The 23,154-nt window shown below is 37.0% G+C and overlaps 1 protein-coding gene and 1 pseudogene across 8 annotated transcripts in view; one reads left to right on the plus strand and one right to left on the minus strand.

Moving 5' to 3' along the window:
• Stx8 (syntaxin 8) overlaps positions 1-23,154 on the minus strand; it is a 279,691-nt gene that overhangs the window by 88,192 nt on the left and 168,345 nt on the right. For all 8 annotated transcript variants that reach the window (XR_015443240.1, XR_015443239.1, XR_002386969.2 and 5 more), the window contains one exon: positions 14,792-14,893. Coding sequence is in view for 5 of the 8 variants with exons in the window: in XM_021238313.2 (XP_021093972.1) it covers positions 14,792-14,893 (102 nt within the window). In the remaining 3 variants the exon portion in view is untranslated. The remainder of the gene's footprint in view (positions 1-14,791; positions 14,894-23,154) is intronic.
• Positions 18,463-18,552, plus strand: LOC147823917 (U2 spliceosomal RNA; annotated as a pseudogene).

Here is a 23,154-nt window from a genome sequence, read left to right on the forward strand (position 1 = left end):
TACTGTACCAAATGTTAGTCAGCTTTTCAACTGCTATGACAAGCACCTGAGAAAAACAACCTAAAGAAGGAAAGAGTTATTTTGCTCACAGTTTCAGAGGTTTCAGTCCAAGACTAGCTATCTGTGGTGAGGCAGAAGCATCACCGCAGAAGGACAAAGCTTCTCACCTCGTGCAGCCAGGAAGGAGAAAGAAATGGAAAGAGCCAGAGAGGAGAGTGCTAGGGATAAGGTATATTCTTCAAAGACACATGCTCCCAGGGACTTAGTTTGTCCAACTGAGCCCCACCTCCGGACAGCTCATTTATCTAGGAGTCATCAATGTCTTAATTCACTGATTAAGAGAGCACCCATATGATGCGGTCACCTCTGTAGGCCCTGCCTCTGAATATCGCTGCATTGGGGATCAAGCCTGTGATACATGAGTCTTTGGGGGGACACTCATATTTAAATCCTAACAGCATACTCTCTAAATTCCATCAGTTTTAGATAAAGCATAAGTATAATCACTTCTTCTTTTACCATAGGAGGATTAAATTCTCTAATACCTTACCTCTTTACTCTCTCATTTATCTTATAGTTAAATCTTGTATGGTTGAATTAAAATCTAACATCTACGTTATTATGGCTATGCTCATATTCATTCTTAAGTAACATACTATAATCATGTTCCCTCTTTTTGTATTACTTTTTGTTTTCCTGGAGCTAATGCAGTAGTTATCTCATTTTTTTTCCAGTCTCCTCCTACTGAATCTCACATCCTCCAGCACCCTGTTATTGCAATTTTTCATGCAGGAAAGCATATCATTCTGATTTTCCTTTTACTTGTAATTCTGTTCTTAAATGGTGATTCTCTCGGTCTGTTTGTCTTTCACTGCTATCATCTCGAGTGTTCTTTTCACTTCTTTCCCTTGTTTCTGGTATCCCTTATCTTTCTAGGGTTACTTTCTCACTTAAGGACACTGTATCTTTCAGCAGCTTCTGTTTCTAGCAGCTTCTCTATAGGTGTCTACAGGCCTTCAGTGAGCCCAGTGACAGTGGCAGCAGTCTCTCTATAACAGTTCAAGATGAGCCAGGCAGGCTGTCTTCATCAGTCCAGGAGTCCGACCAGGTCCACAGCACTGTGTGAGTGGCAATCTCAAGAGGCAGCAGTGCTCATGCCCTTGCTCTCAGCAATATCATTTTAGGCACCTCATTCAGGGGTGGCAGCTGCTTTATACCATTACACATTTTTGGATTACTTCACCTTCCCCTTTTCATTCTCAGTCCTTCTTACAGTACTGTAACAAGTTCTCTGTATTAAATTGTCTCTGGGTGAAATACCTCACATGGTTTTACTGCCTGGCTCCTGACAGTGAGAGCCTCTCTGAGGGTTTAAAAAAAGCAAAGGTCTCTAGAAGCACTCACTGTCAGAAAGAGAAGAGCACAGTGTCTCATATAAGGTTATGCTTGTAGAAATACAAGCTGTTTTTTTTTTTTTTTTTTGAGACAGGGTCTCCCATTGTAGCTTAGGCTGACTTTGAACTCATTTCGCAGTCCAGGCTGGTCTGGAACTCATGACCTTCCTGCCTCAAACTCCCAAGTGCTGGGCTTACAGGTGTGTACCACTTCACCCAGCCTCAAACTGATTTTAATTATAGTATTTTATTAATGAAGTCATAGAAGATAGCATGGTTGCTCTGATGTGGAACCCTAAATTAAAGAAGATATCCACCAGTTTCCAGAATAGTTAAATGCACAACAGGCCTCTCTGCACAAAGTGTGACTGATATAAAACTAAGGAAAATGCTTTGCATACTGCTAGGATGACCAAAACAAAAATACTTTCCATTGAGGGGACGAAACTGAGTTGGGAGAAGTCTACTTCAACCTTCAAGGTTGCAAAAACCAGCAGCCATGCTACACTACTCAGGTGTTAATTCATTGTCATCAACACACTTTAAAATTCATACTGGAGGGCCGGGGATTTAGCTCAGTGGTTCTGCTGCCTGCCTTGCAAGCACAAGAACCCGAGTTCAACCCCCAGTACCAAAAAAAAAAAATTCATACTGGAAATGGCAAGAAAACAGATACAAAGGTATTACTGCGACTGGCAAACAGATATAAAAGGTAAATTGCAGAGTATACCATGAAGATATTACACAATAACAGTTTAAAATGCATTTCTTGGGTCTATTTCTGTGTTCTGTATATTCTGTAACACACTTCCTGATGAGTCTATGCTTGCGACATATCAAGGACAGAAAGCTGCTGGATGGGGCAGACAAAACAAATCAGAGATGGCAGAGTTTTATGGGTATTGGATGGGAGGTAGAACGAGGCCTTTCAAAAGGATAATCTTGATTGAGAGGATGAATACAGAAGGGAAGTGAGGAGAGGAAGACAGAAACTGAAAGAAAGTAGGAAAATAAACAAACACAAAATAATAATAAATAAATAAATACATAAATAAAATTCAGGATAGAGGATAGGAAATCAGGAAGTAGACTTCTGGAGATGGGGAAGGGAACAAGCAGGAGGGGAGAGGAAAAGAGTGGGAATGGGATTGAAATTGATTATGATATGTTAAATGCATATGCTAATTTCCCAAAATAAACCCCACATCATATAATATTAATATGCATTGATAAAATAAAAATTTGATAGAAAAAGAAAACAGGAAAAGAGACGGGGGAAGACTAGAAAGAGAGGAGTATAAGAATTCAGAGAAGAACCCAGCACAGCAGAGCTGGAGATACGATTTAAAGATGGGTGAATACAGCTCCATTTGATTAGTTTATGTGTAACAGTCCACAGTGAGCCCCTTGAGGGTTGCCAGCTCTGTAGGGCTGTTTTCCCAGACACTCTGCCTAGGATTCTTTCCAGCATTCTCTCACCAGAGCTACGGCTCCTAACCCCAACTTTGAACATTAAAAAGGAAGAAAAGAGGTATCACTATGGGAGTCACAAAGCTCAAAATAAATACCTCCTCCCTGGGAACAAAGACTGAATGGAAAGCCTCAAGTCCTCAAATGGAGATTCTTCAAAGGCTCCCTATTTCCTTCTGTCTCCTACAAATGGAATGGTTTTGCAGGTAGTTAGCAATGCCAAAGATGCTCGGTTGAATTTATTTGAAATGACCGTTGTAGATAAATACAATTTGTATGTCACTTTAGAAAAATCAGGTAGCAAAACTACTGGGTCGATTTTGGATGATGCTGCTGGCATAATCAGAAATTTTATTCCTTTTTTCAAAGAACCTATGTATGTATGTATGTGTACACCTTTAAATAGCTGATCCTGTTAATTTGCTAAAGACAACTGATGTTCAATTTGACGAGTTAGAGGAAGCAGTCATAGGACTTAGTTCTTCTTCAGCTCTCCCTTTAGATATAAAATTATATCACAACCAATCTCCACTTTGCAAAGTAGGAACCATGTTCATTTAGTTCTTATACCCTAAAAGGGCTTTTTCCTGAAATACATGTCTAAGGTCCAGAATTTATTCATATCACTGGCATAAGACACTTTTATAAGAGGAGGTGAAACATTTAAATTTAAGCCAATTATGACTAACAATCAAATTGATTGGAGCCATCACATGTCACACAAATTAAGACACAGCTTAAGAAAAAAAATAAGACACAGCTTAAGAGAAAAACCACAGAAGTCTGTTCCAAATTATATTTCTTTTTAAAAATAAGAAAACTAGAATTGGAGATGCAGGAAAAAAAGAACCCTAACTCAAAGTAAATCTAGATTGCAAAGAAGATAATCAGGTTTTGGAAGAACTAGAAGTTGAAACTTTGAAGGAAGAGAAAGTATAAAATCATAAATTCAGTGTCACAGTAAGATATGCCCGTTGCCTAACTAAAACGAAAAGCAGGTCCTGAACTCTTTGAGGCTTGATTATGTATAAACAAGATGGAAGTCAGAGTAGCAAAATGGATTAAAAGGCACCTCTAATTTATCAATGATAAAAAGACTATGCCACTAGGCATGGTGGCACATGCCTGTACTTGAGAGGATCGTAAGTTCAGGCTCAGCCTGGGTTAAGTTAGTGTATCAAAATTTTAAAAGGGCTAGGGATGTAGCTCAGTTGTAGAATGCCTGCCTAGCATATGCAAGGCCCTAAGCTCATTCCCTGGTACTGAAAAATAAAGCAACGATAATGCTTAAATCATTTATATTTATTTTTGAAATACCTTCTAGTTTTGAAACAATTTTTGTTCTTATTTCTACTTTGTTTAGGCAAATCTACATAGATATAATTATGACTCTATTACATTAGAAGCCTGTATGGAGGGCCAGGGATTTAGCTCAGTGGTTCCAGCACCTGCCTCGCAAGCGCCAGGTCCTGAGTTCGATCCCTGGTACCAAAAAAACCCAAAAACCAAAAAACAAAAAAACCTGTAAGGAGCAGTATCACACAGTTATTTTGAAGATGCCAGGGAATTTTAGAAATGATATTATTCCAGTTGTGCATGACTTCACAGAATGGTGAACACCAAGTATTTATTCACTTTTTAAGTTAAAAACTTTATTGTGATAAAATACATGACATAAAATTTACCACCTCCTCCATTTTTAAGTGTTCAGCCTTTGTGCATGGCAAGAAGCACACTCCAATGGCATGTTTATTCATTTTTTAAAATAACCATTTTCAGTTTTCCTTCCAGGTCATAAGTTATACCAGACAAAATGTCAACAAAATGAAGAAAAATTTTAGATGCCATATCTTCAAGAAATAAGATTATTTAAAAATATAAGACTCTGCAGAAATCTAAAAGTCATTTTTAAAAGAATGACTGCTTTAAGGGCTAATAGCGAAACATGGGCTCTTTGGAGCACAGATCAAAGTGTTGAAGAACATCTGGAGACTGTTCAGTAGCCAGGTGCTCTCTCAAGGATAACTGAGTCACATCAGCACCAGCACTCAGCAGGCACCTCCAGAGCAGTAGAAGGTGAGATACAATTAGCAGTTCGCAGCGCCTGCCATGGAGGAGGCTGGGCTCCAGCTGACACTCAAGTCTGACACAGAGACCAATTTACTGCTAAATATAGAGAAATGGACCTTAGTATTTAGACTCATGAGCAGAGAACACCAACAGTGATTTTAAAATGAAACTCAAATCAATTATTCTAGGGAATTTAACACGGTTCACTGACTGAAAATTGTCACTACTGCCTGACTCTGAAACAGAAAGGAAAGGTGAACTGAAAGATAAATACCAAGTTTGGAGCCAATTAATGTATCCCCAGAGCTGATAAAAATCTTCATTAATGCAGCAACATCTGGAGTCAAGTTATTTACAGCTAACATCAGAGCTTATGACACTGCATTTCTGAGGGATTTGGTAAAAGAGAATTACATTTTCTAACTAGCACAAATTCCCATGTGCTACCCAATCCCCCTACTTCATTCAAACATGTGCAGTCTCAAGTAGGCATCAACTTCATTACTGCCAAAAATAAGTCACCAGGGCTGAGTCTCTGGACTGCAGGCATCACTCTGCAGTTGAGCCCTTTCTCGAGGGTGTGGCAGGAAGCATGCTCCACAGGCAAGAGGAACAGGGAGAGGGATTTACCCACAGACAGACAACCAATCTGACTGGCAGAGGTGCACTGTACAATCACAAATTAATGAAGTCACATTTTCACTATGATAATTTCTAAAAATATAGAGAATTAAAAACTTTCTTTGGTTGCTATTCCTTCTTTAATTCTATTTCCTTCTGTGTAACTTTATTTAACAATGCTATCATTTCTCCAAGCAATGGTGGAGATCAGAGCTAATATTAAAAGTAAATCTGTATCTCCTGTTCTGAGCACACACCAGCAACTGACAGGAGCTCGGGGGCCTCTTAAAACTGAGTGGCAAAAGCTAGAAAGCCACAAAGGTCATGTGATATTAGAATTTACTTTTAGACAGTACACAAAGAGGTAACACCTTGTGAATAACTGTGACTTACCCTATAAGCCACCCACACTTCCATTTAATCCATTTTGTAATTATAACTTTTAAAGGAGGAGAAGCATGAAAAGCAATAGCAAAAATTCCATTTTAGGGAATTTAAAAAAAAAGTCTAACACTTCATTTTAAACATGTAACTAATGATAGCTCTAAAAGACAAATACAAGTATCTTATCATCAACACAGGCCTAGGAGTGGTGGGTGCCTCACTCCATTCCTTTGCTCTCCTAATCTAGCACCTACTAAGCGCGTCAAGCTTTCTCCTTACCTTTCATTAAAACATTTCCCTAAATTTCTTATTTTGGTCTGACAAGAAAAAATATACACATATATAAAAATTTTTGACCAGTACAACAGTATGTAATACTGGAGGTAAGAATCCTGGGTATGATTTCACAGGTACCTAACCTGGCAGTAGTTACCCTGTAAAGATACATGAAGGTCTTGCCTAGACCCCTCATCCTTATTTGGTTATTTGAGATGGCCAGGGAGGAGAGGTTATGAGAGCAAAGGTTGGAGAATGGTGTTTAATTCTCTTCAAGCAGGTGGATAGAACTGCAAAGATTATCTGGTCTAAACTATTGATTTTTCATATGAAAAGACATAAAGGGACTTCCTCCCCTCAATCTTACCCAACTGGGTAATCTCAGGCATAAATAGAATGTAATTCTTCATTTTATTTCAATTTATAAATATAAATGAAAATCAGCATGTGAATGAGGAGCACTAAGAGTGTAATGATGAACTCCTGAAGGGTTAGGCTGAGTTAGCAAAGTACATTGAACAGGTGTTGGGGTGCGCTTTCTCCCAAGAGGAGGTAGACAAACAGTATCAGTAAAGAACATTGTGAGTATGCAAAATATACTCTGTCCCAGGACTACTGGCGTTCTTCCAAACCAAGTTCACATGTGGTGGTCATACGGAGATGTAGAAACCAGATGAATTAACTGGTGAACAAACATTACCAGAAAACTTGTACAAATATGTGCATCAGTTAACATCATTGATCAAAACCTATATACAGTGTAATTATTACTCAATGAGAACAGAAACCACTTCAGAAATCACAGAAACCTCTTCAGAAGTTGACACCTGATTGTTTCAAACCACACTAAGCAAAAATAATTAAAGAAAGATTGTATTTTGTGATCACTTCTGACCCCTGGATGATAGCAAACATCGGTGCCTCCCCCCAGAACCTAAGAAGCATGGAGGTCTCTGAGGTGGTCATGGTGACGCCTCTGAGGCTGTCAGCCCCTATCAATCATCTTCCATTAAGTAAAGGGTTTTCAATTTTGCGCCTCTCTCAAAGGCTTCATTTTGCCTGGATCAGGCTGAAGCATCAACATATGAACTTACTGTTCCTATTCCCACTTCCCAAATAAATGCTATTAGCAGAAAAACAGGCTTTTCCACACTAAGAACTCAAAATCAGGGCAGACATCAGTGGTGCGGTCACATATAAAAGACATTTTGATTACAAGCACTTAACAGGTGCATCACACAAACTTCATGAGCAGCCACAGGGCACAGGATGGGGCAAGGGTCTGAAGGGACCAAGAGAAGCAAAAGTCTATGAAGTGGACATTTTAATTCCTGGAATAAATATCAAACAATACTGATATGTACACTGCCGTGTCATAGCATTCTCTTGGATTACAGCAGCCAGTTCCCTACTACATAGTTTCACTACTTATTACCTATTATCCCTATGATAAAGTCATTTTTCTAAAAAATTCCAGAAATGTCTGGGAGAGAAACAGTTTTAAACTAATTTGAAAAGGTATGTGCTAAAAAAAAATAACAACTCTTAGGGAGAAGAACCCATCTTGTTTATTTGTACAATATTGAGGGCTGGGGAGATGTAACACCTCATACGCTAACCCCAAGATGGGGCCACATTTCAAAGAAATCTGATCAAAGTTACAATCACACACATTTTTCTCTACCAGCAAGGACATTTCATTACTATTATTATTATTTTTTGGTACCGGGGATTGAACTCTGGTCCTTGAGCTTGTGAGGAAGGCGGTGGAACCACTGAGCTAAATCCTCGGCCCTCATTATTATTTTTTAATGGCTACATAAATGTAACAAAGAACCACAAAGAGAATGAGGAGGACAGAAAGTAATGAGCAAGGAAGAGAGTTCAGAGTTTAGAACAAACAGGCTGAGGGGCTGACCAGATACATAGAGAAACGAGATCCCAAAGTAGTACACTGTGACATGTTTTATTTGGCCCACATGGTATTTCTTAAAATGTGACTTTACTGTTAACACTAAAATATTGGGAGATCTCACTTAAGATCCAGATTTCAGTTTTCTCTTTAAAAAAATAAACAAGCAGATGATCTCAGCATGTGCTCCTCTTTGGCAGAAGTCTGCTGTTTGCTTTCTACTTTGCCACTGGACATAATCACAGTTGCTCACTTCAATCATGAAGGTTTCCTATCTGGCCACAGAAGGCAAGAGAAGGGATGAGGAAGGACTAAGCCTGAAAAAATAGGAAGCATAGAAAAGGAAGCTGATTTGAGGAGGAAGACTACGAGTCCACAAGGAATTGAGGACAGAGTGAGAGGATGCCACTGGCAGTCACGAGAAGCTAGCTGGCAGCAGCTGAAGTCACAGGCCTAGGGATTTGGAGGAAGCTGGGTCTGAGAGGCAGACTTCCAAACAACTTCTACTTATTTTCCAGGGTTAGGGCTACTTAGGCCATTTTCCATGGGTGCTTCCCACAGTCATTAGCAATTTACACCAGGTGTCCCTCTCCACACTCCAAGTGCTATCCACATTTAAGCTCCAGTTCCCAATCCAGTGGCTGGAACACTGGTGATGCCTGGTAACAGTGCTGGCAGAGAAGAGAATGAACGAACAGGAAAGCCAAAGGACAAGTTAGCTTTGAAGGCCGACATTCACTGGTGGTCGACTGGGCATTTCTCCAGTGAGACTGAATTATGGATGGTGTTGGGGGTACAGAAACAGATACCCACATAGTATGGAAAACAGGGGCTGAAGCATTTCATTAGCTTTATCTCAATGAACAATGACCAAGAAAAGGAAAAAAGGAAAGAATAGCCAAGAGAAAATATTCCTGATAATCAATAACATAGATAAAAGAACCTACATAGTTATTTCTTGCTTCAGATTAAATGCTTATGTTTGTGGTAGGGACTTTATTTTTTAAATTAAAAAAAACTTTTATATATGCATATAGTATACTTATGAGCATAACTCCCTCATATTCCCTTCCTTTAAGGAAAAGCAAGTCTTTGAAAGACAAAAGTAGTAAGGCAATGTTGTTACAAATCAACATATGCACCAGAGGTGCCAGCTACTAATTTCATGATTGATAGTGGGTTTCAGCTATAATATTTCAAATTTCCATTTATTTTTTGAAAAAACTCAACACCACTTCTAGATAAAAGAGAATATTAACTTCATAGTTCCAAAATATTTCTGTATAATTCACTCATGTTATTGTTATTTTCCTTAAAGGCTCTTCTATGCTGACTGCAAACAGAAGGGGGAAGTCTCTTGATTCTCATTGTGGTTGGCAACCAACTTAAACCCACATGTTTAAGTTTACAAAGCTAGTGCTCACTAGTACCAATCGCTGTGCAATCTAACTTGCTCTCATTTAGTACACAGAATAAACATGTGCACTAGTACAGGCTAAGTATTCCTTATTCAAAATGCTTGGGACCAACGGTGTTTCAGATTTCAGGTATTTTTAATTTGGGGCTATCTCCATATACATAATGAGATTATCCTGATGAAGGGACTCAAGTCTAAACATGAAATTCATTTATGTATTATACACATAACCTGAAGGAAATTTTGTATGATATTTTTAGTATACTTGCATTTTGACTGCAACCTATCACATGAGATCAGGTGTGGAAATTTCTGTTCGTGGCATCATTTTATCAGTCAAAAAGTTCAAGTTTTGGAGCATTTCATACTTCAACATTTTGGACTAGGCATGTTCAACCTGTAACTGCAATCCTCAAGTTATACAGAATGAAACAGTTTTGGAAGTATGGCCTATATTAATCCTTCCTACCCAGGAGCAGGGGATGTCTGTCCATTTTCTGATATCATCTTCAATCTCTCTTTTCAGAGTGCCATAGTTTTCAGAGAAGAGGTCTTTGATTTCTTTTGTTAGATTGATTCCTAGGTATTTGAGTTTTTTGGATGCTATTGTTTGCCCTATTTCTCTCTTAGTGAGTCTGTCATTTGTGTAGAGGAAACTATTGCTTTTTGTGTGTTGACCTTGTATCCAGCTACTTTACTGAGTTTGGTTATTAAGTCTAGAAGACTTTTGGTGGAGTTCTTGGGGTCTTCTATATAGAGTATTATGTCATCTGCAAATAATGACAATTTGACTTCTTCATTTCCTATCTTTATTCCTTTTATTTCTTTTGTCTAATTGTTGTGGCTAATGTTTCCAAAACTATATTGAACAGTGGACATCCTTATCTTGTTACTGATTTTAGTGTGAAGGATTTCAGTTTTTGACCATTTAGTATGATATTGGCTGTTGGTTTTTCATAGATGGCTTCTATCAGTTTGAGGTACAGACCATCTATTCCAATTTTTTGTAGGGTTTTTATCATAAATGCATGTTGGATTTTGTCAAATGCTTTTTCTGCGTCTATGGAGATAATCATATGGTTTTTGTCCTTGGCTCTATTGATATAGTGTATTACATTGATTGATTTGTGTATATTGAACCATCCCTGCATCCCTGGGATGAATCCCACTTGATCAGGGTGTATGATCTTCTTGATGATCTTCTGCATTCTGTTTGCCAGTATCTTATTAAGGATTTTTGCATCTATGTTCATTAGTGAGATTGGCCTATAGTTCTCTTTTTCAGTTGGGTCTTTCTCTGCTTTGGGGATCAAGGTGATGCTTGCTTCCAGGAATGAATTTGGGAGTATTGCTTCCCTTTCAATTTCATTGAAGAGTTTAAACAGTAGTGGCAGCAGTTCCTCTCTAAATGTCTTGTAGAATTCAGCAGTGAAGCCATCAGGGCCCGGGCTTTTCTTAGTTGATAAGTTTTTAATTACATTTTCAATTTCATTGGTTGATATTGGGTTGTTCAGAACTTTTAGGTCTTCTTCGTTTAACTTTGGTAATTCATATGTATCTAGGAATCTGTCCATTTCTTCTGTGTTGTCCATCTTATTGGCGAATAGGTTCTGGAAGTAGGTATTGATGATCCTCTGGATTTCTGCTGGGTCTGTTGTGATTTCACCCTTTTCATTCCTAATTGCATGGATTTGGGCCTTTTCTTTCCTTTTTCTGACAAGGTTGGCTAAGGGTTTATCAATTTTGTTGATTTCTTTCGAAGAACCAACTCTTGGCTTCATTGATTTTTTGTATCGTTCTCTTAGTCTCCATTGCATTGATTTCTCCTCTGATCTTTATAATTTCCTCACTTGTATGAGCTTTGGGGTTGTCCTGCTCTTCTTTTTCTAGAAGCTTGAGGTGCGGCATCAGGTTGTTTAATTGGGCTCGTTCTGTTTTCCTAATATGCGTATTCACTGCTATGAATTTCCCTTGTAAGACTGCTTTCATTGTGTCCCATAGATTCCGATATATTGTATTGTCATTGTCATTTAATTGAAGGAACTGTCTGATTTCTTCTTTAATTTCCTCTGTGGCCCATTGGTTATTCAAAAGTGTGTTGTTCAATTTCCATGTGTTTATGAAATTTTTCAAGTTTCTTGTTGTGGATCTCCAATTTCATCACACTATGGTCTGATAATATACAGGGGACAACTTCAATTCCTTTACACTTACTTAAACATGTTCTATGTAAAAGTGCAAATTTCCAATGATGAATGTCATTATATTGTATACCTAAAATGTACCAATGATTAGAATGAATAATCGATAATGCAAAATAGGAAGAAAAGGTCCAAAGGGGTAGGGGTAGTAGGAGGGGCAGGGGAAAGGAAAGAAGGGAAAGGAAAAATGCTGAGAAATGGAAAATATGGAAATAAAGTCTTTGTAAATAGGGAAGGGAGGGCCTAGGAATGGGAAAAAAATAAGAACCAAGATGCATTATGTAAAGGTACAATTCCCAATGAGAAATGTAATTGTGTTGTATACCTCAAATGTACCAATAAAAGAATTTAATTTAAAAAAAAAAAAAAAGAACGAAACAACACCCAGGTCCCTCAGACACCAGTCTGTGCTGTATGGCACTACTTTTATCCACTGTTCTGCTGCATGCCCAGGAGGGCTAAGGCAGACCCAATCGTTCTAGGTTGACATAACGTTTGTGCAAGGTCAGCTGGGCTGATCTCCAACCACATCACCGGAACGCTGCTAAAATCACAATAGATGTGCTTAGACCACATTACGTAATAGTCAATATGCTGAGAAGCAAGACTGTCCCTCAACCCAAGTCATTCAGAATTCTTAGTCTGGGCTTTCACAATTGGCTCCCTCTGTCAGACTCAGACAAGGCTCTATTTTGAATTCTAATGAGGATCAGGCACACTGAATATTTAAACTGCAATTACAAAGATCCCACTTTTATGTAAATGTCCTTAATATAAGAAACAGATTCGAAAATACACCCAGGTACCAGAGGAACATATCAGTTTAATTTGCTTTTAGAATCTAGAAAACCCCCCCTGATATTGTTTTCTACTTGATGCTATCATTGGGGTGCAACTGGGAGAAGAAAAGGGAGATGAAAACACACACACACAAAGATCTCAGTAAAAATTTTAAAGCCCAGACTCTGGAGTGAAAGGTCCACAAAGAGGTGCTTGAATCCTTTGTTAGCAACTGAACAAACAAATTCATCATCGGGCCCTTCTCCTGTGTGGCCCCCTTGCAATTCGGTCTGTATTTATAACTAGAAATTCGCTCACTGCTCAAGCATCTATGACTGATATGTCAGACCATCAAGAAAGATCTGGGTAGGCCAGGGAAACAAAAGGCCATTTCATGGTTCACAACCTATTTCTGCACGCTTTTGAGGAGAATGATGATGCGTGCTGGCTGCTATCTGCCCCTCACTCAGGTCCTCATAGTTACGAGTAACACAGGGCCATGTGAGCAAACAGTAATCAAGTTACACTTGACAGAGTTATTCCCCTTCCTCTAGTTCAAACATACTTTGCCTATATTTTCATGTATATATGTGTATTTGTTTACATATAAAACAATTGATCGAGCCTTGCATTTGAGAAAGTCAGGTGATTATTCTTTATTATGTTTTGAGGCTCCTGAACCAACCCTATGCCCCTCAAATGCTTCTACTTTTCAGATAGTAATTTAACTTCCAAGGCGTTCTGGATGACCTCCTCTAAATGCTAGCATATATGAAAAGGGAATATGACTGATTTTTTTTCTGATTTTTCGTCTGATTGAGTCTTCCTTTTTCAGTACCAAGTGTATTCCATTTTGAGTTTTCAGGGTTCTTGGTTTTTTGGTTTATTTAAACAGTGCCAGGAATCAAACCCAGGGCCTTTCACATGCTAGGTAAAAGCTCTACCACTAAGCTATACCCCCTTCCCCAAGTTTCAGTTATTTTTAATTTCTAGAAGTTCTATCTGGTCTCTTTTAAAACTTTCTGTGTTGTTTATAGTTTCTTCTATTAAGATGCTTTCAAGCTGACGTGTTTTAAATTCAAAAAGTAGCACTGATTTTATAACAGATTTTAAAATTTGTTTTTTTGTTTTTGTTTTTTGAGACAAGGTTTCACTATGTAGTTCAGACTGGCCTCGAACTCACTATGTAGCCTAGGCTGGCCTCAAACTCGTGATGATCCTCCTGCTTCAGCCTCCCAAGTGCTAGGATTACAGGCATGCTCCACCATGCCCGGCTTTCGCATCTGCCAATTCTAATACTGCGAGCCTGCACGGACTGGTTTCCATGATCTACTGCCAGTCCATGCTCATACTACATTGTTTGCATGTATACTAGCTTATCTTTAACTGCCTGCTGATCACTGCCCTTGAAGTATAATTTGGTTATCTCCAGAGACCTAGGATAAATATACTTTCCTCTAGAGAAGCATTCCATTGTTTTTGATATGTAACTAGAACTGAAACAGGTGAGTCTGTCTCAAACCAAATTTAAGGTTTGAGGTTTCCTGGGTTACCCTGATATATACAAGTATGTCCCGAACAGAAATGCACATGAAGGGCTTTCTGTGACCCCAGCTTACCAGGAACCGTATTGTTGTTTCCTTTCTTTTTCCTCCTTTGGACTCCAGTTTAATGTGGGAGGGTCTCTCGTTATACTTTCTAGTTAGAGTGGGCCTAAATTTTACTTGCCTGCTCCTCCTAGACTACGGAAGACCCTGACTTTTGCCTGTGAATAGGGTTTACCAGACACTAGGTATTAAAAAATCAGCAACAGTACAAGAAACATTCTGCATTCATTATGTATTCAAGAATATGTGCTGAAGGCTGAAAATACAAAACATATCAACACATCTATGAATATATTCATTTCAAATGACAAGATGACTGATTAGAAGATAAGCAAATTGAGAAGGCTGAATTGTGAACTCTTCCTTTGTATATAATGATAATAGCTAAAACTTGCTCAGTGCATACAATATACCAAATATTAAGTGCAAAATAGTATATATATACATATATGTGTGTGTATATATGTATAACTATATATCTATATATCTACATCTATATATGTGCATGTTTTAGCAATTTTAATGCTGCATCAAGTGGTACTGCCTTTTTAGAAGGGCAACCAAATTCCTGTGGTAATTAGACAAATATAGGAAACTTAAAGTAGAGTAAATCTTCAAGGGATTAAAAAAGCAGAGCCATAATGACTACCATCTCTTACCACACGAAGTTGACTTTCTGTCTACCAAGTTCACACGCCTAGTTTCAGTGTGAAGCTTTTCATTTGTGTTCTCTACGAGGTTGGCAAGGTCATCAATTATCTCTGGAAAGGAAAGGAAAGATGTATGATTAATATTCCCCAAATGCCCAGCTTGTATTACAGTTCCATAGCTGTGGTAGTAATGTCTCAAGTGCAGTGACTGAAAAGATACAGAATTCATGTATAGTCTCTGAAAACTAGAAGTCTGACTTTAAAAGGCAAAATCAAAACCAAATATTATTAAAGAAAAAAAAATTGGCTGGACATAATTCTAGCCCACAGAAATGTCAGCAACTTAGAGAAAGAAAGCACAGCCCAACAAATTTATGCTCAGCCAAGTTGTCATTCAAGTATAAGGTGACTGATAGACAGTACAAAAGACTTCCGCACTTCTTGAAAAAAACCACTTGATGATAAAACTAGCCAAGCAAGAGATGAATAAAAATAAAGAACTCTAATGAAGAAGCCAGAGACCATGACATAAGAGACGATGGTTAGAACTGAATCCATTTAAAAACTGAACTGAGAATAAGCAAATATATGCATGACAGGAAGGTATATAAATGTTACAAACCACATGTGACATATAATTGCAACTGAAAAATTAGGAAGCAATTGGGAGGAGGAAGGAAGATGAAAAGCAGTTGAAAGCACTAATTTCTCCATCCCTCACAGCAAGACATATCAAGCTGTTGAAAAGTTAAACATACAGAAATGTATAGCTTTTAAAATCACCAAAAATTCAATGTTTTATGTCATTTTTGACGAACCTTTAGTAATTACCATCTTTCAGTAATTATTATCTCTTGTAAAGATCCTTTTTGTGAAGTTCATCTATTGTATGGTGATCTTTTTAAAGTGATAGTAACACATTTAAATTTATTCTAAATGACAACACTTAAAACAGCACATATATTACAATCTTAATTATGTGAAATTATTTCTAACCATTATTTTATATTTATACACCCACAGAAATATATGTGGAAAATGGTAATCTAATGTTATTGAAGATTATTAATGGGTGGTAGGATTCTCTCAAACTATGAACCAAAATGAATCTTTCTTCCCTTTTTTTTTTTTTTTGGTACCAGCGATTGAACTCAGGACATTGAGCTTGCAAGGCAGGTGGCAGAACCACTGAGCTAAATCCCTGGATTAATCTTTTTTCCTTTTGAATTGTTTATCTCAGATATTTTTTCACAGTAACAGAAACATGAGTAACAAATTGTACATTATGGGGGATGTCTTACTTTCTTGTTTCTGGGACAAAATACCCAAAACTCACAAGTTTAAGGAGGAAAGGTTTATTTTAGCTCACAGTTTGTAGAGGTTTCAGTCCATAGTTGACTGGCTCCAAGGCAGAGCAGTATGGCAAAGGGGGATGACAGAGGAGAAACATTACATGGCACCCCAGGAAGTACCAGGTCCATCTTCCTTTCCCTTTTCAATTCATCCAGGCTATAAGCCTATTTGTTGGTGTCACTCATATCCAGGGAGAGTCTTCCTTTTTCAGTAAGTCCATCATCCATACCCAGAACTAGGCTAAACCAATCAGTGGACTAATCCAGTATCACACCCATAATCCAGTCACTCCCAAGAGCCCTGCCCATCAGTGCATGAGGTTGGGGGTGAGGGCATCTAGATATAAGCCATAAGAGGGAAAAAGGGCAAAAAGATTTGAAAAGATTTGCAGATAACATGAATCTATTTAACTATTAGAATAAATGAATTTCATAAATTTGTTGATACAAAATTAATATGTGAAAGGCAATGCAATCCTAAACATTAATAACTGAAAAGTGAAAATAACGCAATACTAAGTGTAACAGTGTAACAAATATATTAAATAATTTGGTATGTAACACCTTTAACACTGTAAACTGTAAAGCATTCTTGCAAAAAGTTAAAGAAGACCTAAATAAATGGAAAGCTAGACCATATTCATGGATTGGAAGACTCAGTAGATACCTATTCACTTTTCTCAAAAAGTATATAGATTCAAAGCAACCCCCCAACAAATATGAGCAGGCTTTTGTAATGAAACTAGCCAGCCAGTTCTAAGATTCATATAGAAATAAGAATTTTAAATACCCAGAATAATCTTGATGAAGAAAAACAAAGTTGGACATATGAAATTCAAAATTCAAGATTATATATATAAACCTATAATAGTTTAAAAAATATGGCATTAGAATATGACAAACAGATCAATGACAAAACAGAAAGTCCAGAGGTAGATATCTAAGTGTGTGGGCACACACATACACTCAGTTCTCAATAGCGTTATCAACCACAAAGTTGGGCCGGGGATTTAGCTCAGTGGCACCAAGCCTGACTCGCAAGTGCAAGGTCCTGAGTTTGATCCCTAGTACCAGAAAAACCAAACAAAAAAAGGAAAAACAAAACAACAAAGTCAATCAAATGGGGAAAGAAAGGCCTTTTCAATAAATGATTCTGGAAAACTGGATACCTATACATATGGGGAAGAAAAAGATGCTTCTCCCTCTATAGAGATCTAACTGTAAACCCTAGTACTATAAAGCTTTTAGAAAAAAAAATAGAAAACTAAAACAGGAGAAAATCTTTACAACCATTGTGGGCAAAAATTTCTTATAAAGTAAGGCTATACACAAAGGAATGGATCAGATATTATCAAAATAAAATTTGTAGGGCCCAGGATTTAGCTCAGTGGTTCCGCTGCCTGCTTTGCAAGCACAAGGTCCTGAGTTCGATTCCTGGTACCAAAATAAATAAATAAAATAAAATAAAATTTGTGCTCATCCAAAGATACTATTACAAAACTGATAAACAAGCCACAGTCTGGTAAATTAATATTTATAAGTCATATACTTGACAAAGTATTTATAAATCTAGGACACAAAAGAATCTCTACAGTTAATCTCTTAACAGTAAAAAAAGACAACCCAGTTTTTAAAAAGGCAAAAAACCAAAAAAAATCTGAATAGAGGTCTTGCAAAAGAAGATAGATAAATGGCCAACATAACTGTAAAAGGACATCAACATTATTAATCATTACAGAAAATACAAATTTAAATCACTATATGGTATTTCTTCACATGCACTAGATGCTAAAATTAAAGGCTAACAATGCTAATTGTTGGAGAAGTGGACACTGTACAAGTATTAATCAGTTCTAATCAAGTTAATCATATGTCTAGTCTCTATTCAAAATCTTCACAGCTAGACATTTACCAAACAGAAATAAAAACATAGTTTTTAAACTTTTTTTTTTTGGTACTGGGGATCGAACTCGGGTCCTTGAGCTTGCTAGGCAGGTGGCGAAACCACTGAGCTAAATCCCCGGCCCAAAACATAGTTTTTAAAAAGATCTGTACAATAATGTACACAGAAACCTCATTCAATAGAACCCTAAACTAAAAATAACCAAAATATCCATCATTAGGTAAATGGATAACTTGAGTATTTGTAAAATGAAATATTATTTAGCAACAAAAAGAATAATTATGAGTGCAACAACTATATAAATCTAAAAAGAATTGTTACCTAAAAGTAAAACTCAATATATATTTAATAATTTCATTTATGTGAAATACAAATTTAATTCATAGGACAGAAATTAAAAGTGGTTGCCTCTGGGAGTGTGTGGGATCGCTTCTCGGCCTTTTGGCTAAGATCAAGTGTAGTATCTGGGAGTGTGTGGGTGAAAAGATTGATCAGAAAGGGATACAGGAACTTTCCAGAATGACAGAAATGTTCAAAATGATCACACAAATACATAATTGAGAATGTAAGTCAGGAAAAATTAAAGGTGCATATGATTATGATACTCCTAAGAGTTTCTGGTAAACAAGAAGGAAGAAGGGAGGAAGAAAGAAAGGAGAAAGGGAGAAAGAAGGAAGAGAGAAAGGAAAAGATGAACAAATGTTGTAGAATAACAAAATTTTGGACTGGTGAGAAGTCAGGTAATCACTGCGTAGCTCCTTCCCTTTTTATACTATCCCTCATGGTGGGATGGTGTCTCACTGAACACTCCAGTGACTGGTCACATGGAAACTTGTGAGAAAGTCAGTTTTATGGCTAAAGTACAAGGTGGCTCTAATTATTATTAAGTTCTTTATAATAATCTGAAAATCTGTCTTCTTTTATTAACTCAATACCAGTGTTTTGTTTATATTCTCCTTTATCTCTTCTTGTAGGCTAAAGACAGCTCCACATATTAGCAAGTCTAAGAAAGTGGCTTCTAAATCTTGTGACATTTTGGGGTGGGGGGGGTACCAGAGATTGAACTCAGGACCTTGTGCTTGCAAGGCAGGCGGCAGAACCACTGAGCTAAATCCCTGGCCCAATCTTGTAACATTTTGATAATGTGGACACATATTCTTCCTAAAAAGTTATGGGAGGACTTGGATACCTATCATTTCAGTTCTTATCTGATATTTAGTAATATTTAAAAGTTGAGTATTTTTTTATCTGTCTCACACCCTATGGGGATATTCCATGGCAATATGAGTACATTGTTGTCATGCAACTGATTTCAGTCAGGATTTCATGACATGTTCTAATATTGCAATATATAATATAAAATTCAGGCTTAATGTATTCTAATATAGGAAAATCAAGTGCAAAATATTCCTTGTCTGAAAATAACTATGTCAGCTGTTATATGTTAATTGGGTTTCTAGATGGACTTCTTTTTAAATTTATAAATATTCACAAGTATGACAGCAGTAAATCAACACATTTGTAGCAGACTAGATTAGCAAAAATTATTAGTCAACACTGAAAGGGTTAAGATTTTAATCTATGCCAAATACAAAGCTTGCATTTTGGTTGATAAATCTCTCCTGATAAGTAGAATTTTTTTAAACAACTCTATTTTTATAAGGGCCAGGGATTTAGCTTGGTGGTTTCACTGCCTGCTGTGCAAGCTCAAGGCCCCGAGTTTGATCCCCGGAAGCAAAAAACAAACAAACAAAAAAAATCTCTATTTTTTTAAGATCCAAAAATTAGAGAAAGAGCCAAACGGAGAAATGGAAGTACCCTACATGAGATTCTGCAAAACAGAAAAATCAGAGCAACAAAATAGAAACTTTATTTCAAGGAGAGAAAGAAAGAACCAACAAAGAAGTGATGGGAAACCCAAACATCACAGAGAATCAGAAAGGCAATCCCAAGGAAAATACACAGCAACTTTCAACTTCAACAGGGCAGGGAATTCAACACTGCCCGCACATACAAGGGTGGGTGCTTTGCTGCTGAAGTACACCTCCCAGCCTAGCTGAGAGAAATGGAACCAACCTTACTCCAGCCATGAACTAGTCCCATTTAAACGTTGGCAGGTGTTCAATTTAAAGAATCGGGGATATAAAAGCCCATAACCCCTAGGCAGGGCTAGCAGTGGTAAAGTCCTGCTCCTGGACATTCTACCCATAGCAACAGACCATATCTACAAGGGACCTCAGCATAGGTCTCTAACACTGTACTTTCAGATCGCACTTTGTTAACAAGAGTGGAGGAATAACCACAGAGGGTGCCCCCTATATACTCTGCTGCCTACATCACACGTGCTCAAACTGCTCTAAGGCCCCCGATCTTGTGAGACTCTAGAGAAAGCAAGTTCCTCAGGCTCCAACATGGTATGCTTTGAGTCAAAAACCATGAGTCATAGCAAAAGAAGCTACATGGAAGTTTGGAATTACATACACAACAAACCAATATCTCAGTGTATCTCATCAAGAGAAGGCTGCTTATTAAGAAAGCCCTCGAGTAAAAACAGAAGAAACATCCATCCCAGCAACTGCACAGATATCTCTACAGAAACACAATACCCATACACACACACACACACACACACACACACACACATGACACTTCCTATAGTTCCTAACTCTAGTAACTGATTCCAAAGACATCAAACTGGATGAAATGCTGGACAAAGAACTTAAAAGAATTATTTCTTAAAGTAAATTCTAAGAAGCAACAAGTAAACAGCTGAATGAATTAGGGAAGACAATGCAGATATGAATGAGTAATTCAATAAAGAGATTTTGAAAAAGAACCAAAGATCTTGGAAATAAAAACCTCACTAAGTCACAGAAAAGTCTCAGTTGAAAGCCTCATCAATAGATTTGGTCAAGTGGGAGAAAGAATATAAGGGCTTGAAGACTAGTCTGGTGAATTATCACATTCAAGCAGCAATAAAGAAAAATTAAGAAAGAATAAAGAGAACATACAAGATCCCTGTGACACCATTAAAGAGATTAATCAGAATATATGAAGGACAAGAGCTACAGACTGAAGGCATAGAAAACCAGTTCAGTGAAACAGCAGAACATTTCCTAAAGCTTAAGAAAGACAGGGCTATTCAGGTATAGGAGGCACATAAAACCTCAAACAGACATGACCAGAAAAGAATTTCTCCATGATGTATTACAGTTAAACTGCCCAAAGTATAGAACAAAGAAAAAAATACTAAAAGATGTAAGAAACATCAAATGACATTTAGTGGCAAGCCTATCAGAATAACAAACTTTCTTAGCAGAAATCTAAAGGGCAGGAAAGAACAGAATAAAGTATTTCAAGTCCTAAAAGAACACAATTGCCAACCTGGATTATTACATCCAGCAAACTAATCTGTCAGAATCAAAAGAGAAATAAAGACCTTCCAAGACAAGCATAAACTAAGGGAACTCATGACCCTTAAACCAGCATTATAGAAGATACTTGTAATCCTATGGAATAGAAGAAGAAAGAGGAGGAGGAAGAAAGACAAGCATGAAAACTTGGGAAAGAATAAATCTCACCAGAAGACCAGATAAATGAAAATTAGGAAAGAATTAAACACTACTAATACAGTAAACTATCAGCCTTCTATGATAAAAAAAGAGCAGAAAAAATAAACAAAAAATATTGAAAGCAACCAGAAGAAAAAGAACAAAATTACGGGGACAAGTATATGCCTTTCAATAATAACCCTAAATATAGTCTTAATTCTCCAATTAACTGTTGAAGATAGTTTGACTGAATTAAAAACAAGACCTGGGCCGGGGATTTAGCACAGTGATTCTGCTGCCTGCCTCGCAAGCACAAGGTCCTGAGTTTGATCCCCGCTACCAAAAAAAAAAAGAGACCCAACAATGTCCTGCCAGCATATTCATCTCCCCAGCAAAAACATATACCAACTGAAAGTGAAAGGATGGAAAATCACTTTCCAAGGAAATAGAATTTGAAAGTAATCAGGAGTAGACATACTTACATCTAGCAAAACAGACTTCAAGCCAAAATCAGTCAGAAGAAGCAAAGAAGGTCACTACATATTGATAAAACGAACAGCCCATCAAGAAGACACAACTACTATATACATTGAAAATTGGCATACTTAATTTCCTATAAAAACCATTATTTGACACAAAGGAGCAGATAGGTCCCAATATAATAATAGTAGGTGAATTCAGTAGTCCATTCTCATTAATAGGCAGGTCTTCTAGATTAAAAAAAAAAATCAACAAACATCAGAGTTAAACTACACCATAGAGCAAATGGACTTAACAGACATCTACAGAATGTTCTATCCAACAACTATAGAATACACATTCCTTTCAGCAGCTCATGGAATTTTCTCCAAAATAGGTCTTATTTTAGAATATGTGAAGCAAGTCATAACAAACATAAAAAACAAATAATTTATTGCATCTTATCAGATCACAACCAAAGACAACTAGATGCCAACAGTAAGAGAAATCACAGAACCTGTATAAACATGGAGATTGAACAATTAGTGGATCACTGAATAAACCAAGGGAGAAACTTAAAATTGTTAGAATCAAATGAAAATGGAAGCGTAACATACCAGAATGTGTGGGACAGAAAAGGCAATTCTAAGAGAGAAGTTTATTGCTATGAATGCCTATAAAAAAATCAGATATATTGCAAAAACATAATCTAATGATGCATCTCAAGATCTCAGAAAAACAAGAACAATCCAAACCTACACTCAATAGAAGAAATAATATCAGAATTAAAAGGAATAAAATAGAGACTAAAAGAACAAAAGGATCAACGAAACAGTTGGTTCTTCAAAAATATTTAGAAAAAAATCTTAACCTTAGCTAAAGCTAAGAGTTTTTTCTAACCAAAAGAAAGAAAAGACAAAAATCTATTTGAAGATATCTTGTTTATAAATGTTTTTCAGACTCTAATTTTTTCTTTTCTTTTTTTTTTTTTCTTTGGTACTGGAGATCGAACTTGGGACCTTTGGCGCAGTGCCACTGAGCTAAATCCCTATCTCTAACTTTTTCTTTTTGTATTAAAATTCAACTATGGATGTATATGAAACAAAA

Source organism: Heterocephalus glaber, unplaced genomic scaffold (genome assembly GCF_053883595.1).
Source record: "Heterocephalus glaber isolate CG9 unplaced genomic scaffold, H.glaber_assembly_v1.0 deba00001564, whole genome shotgun sequence".
In the NCBI taxonomy this organism is placed as follows: Eukaryota; Metazoa; Chordata; class Mammalia; order Rodentia; family Bathyergidae; genus Heterocephalus; species Heterocephalus glaber.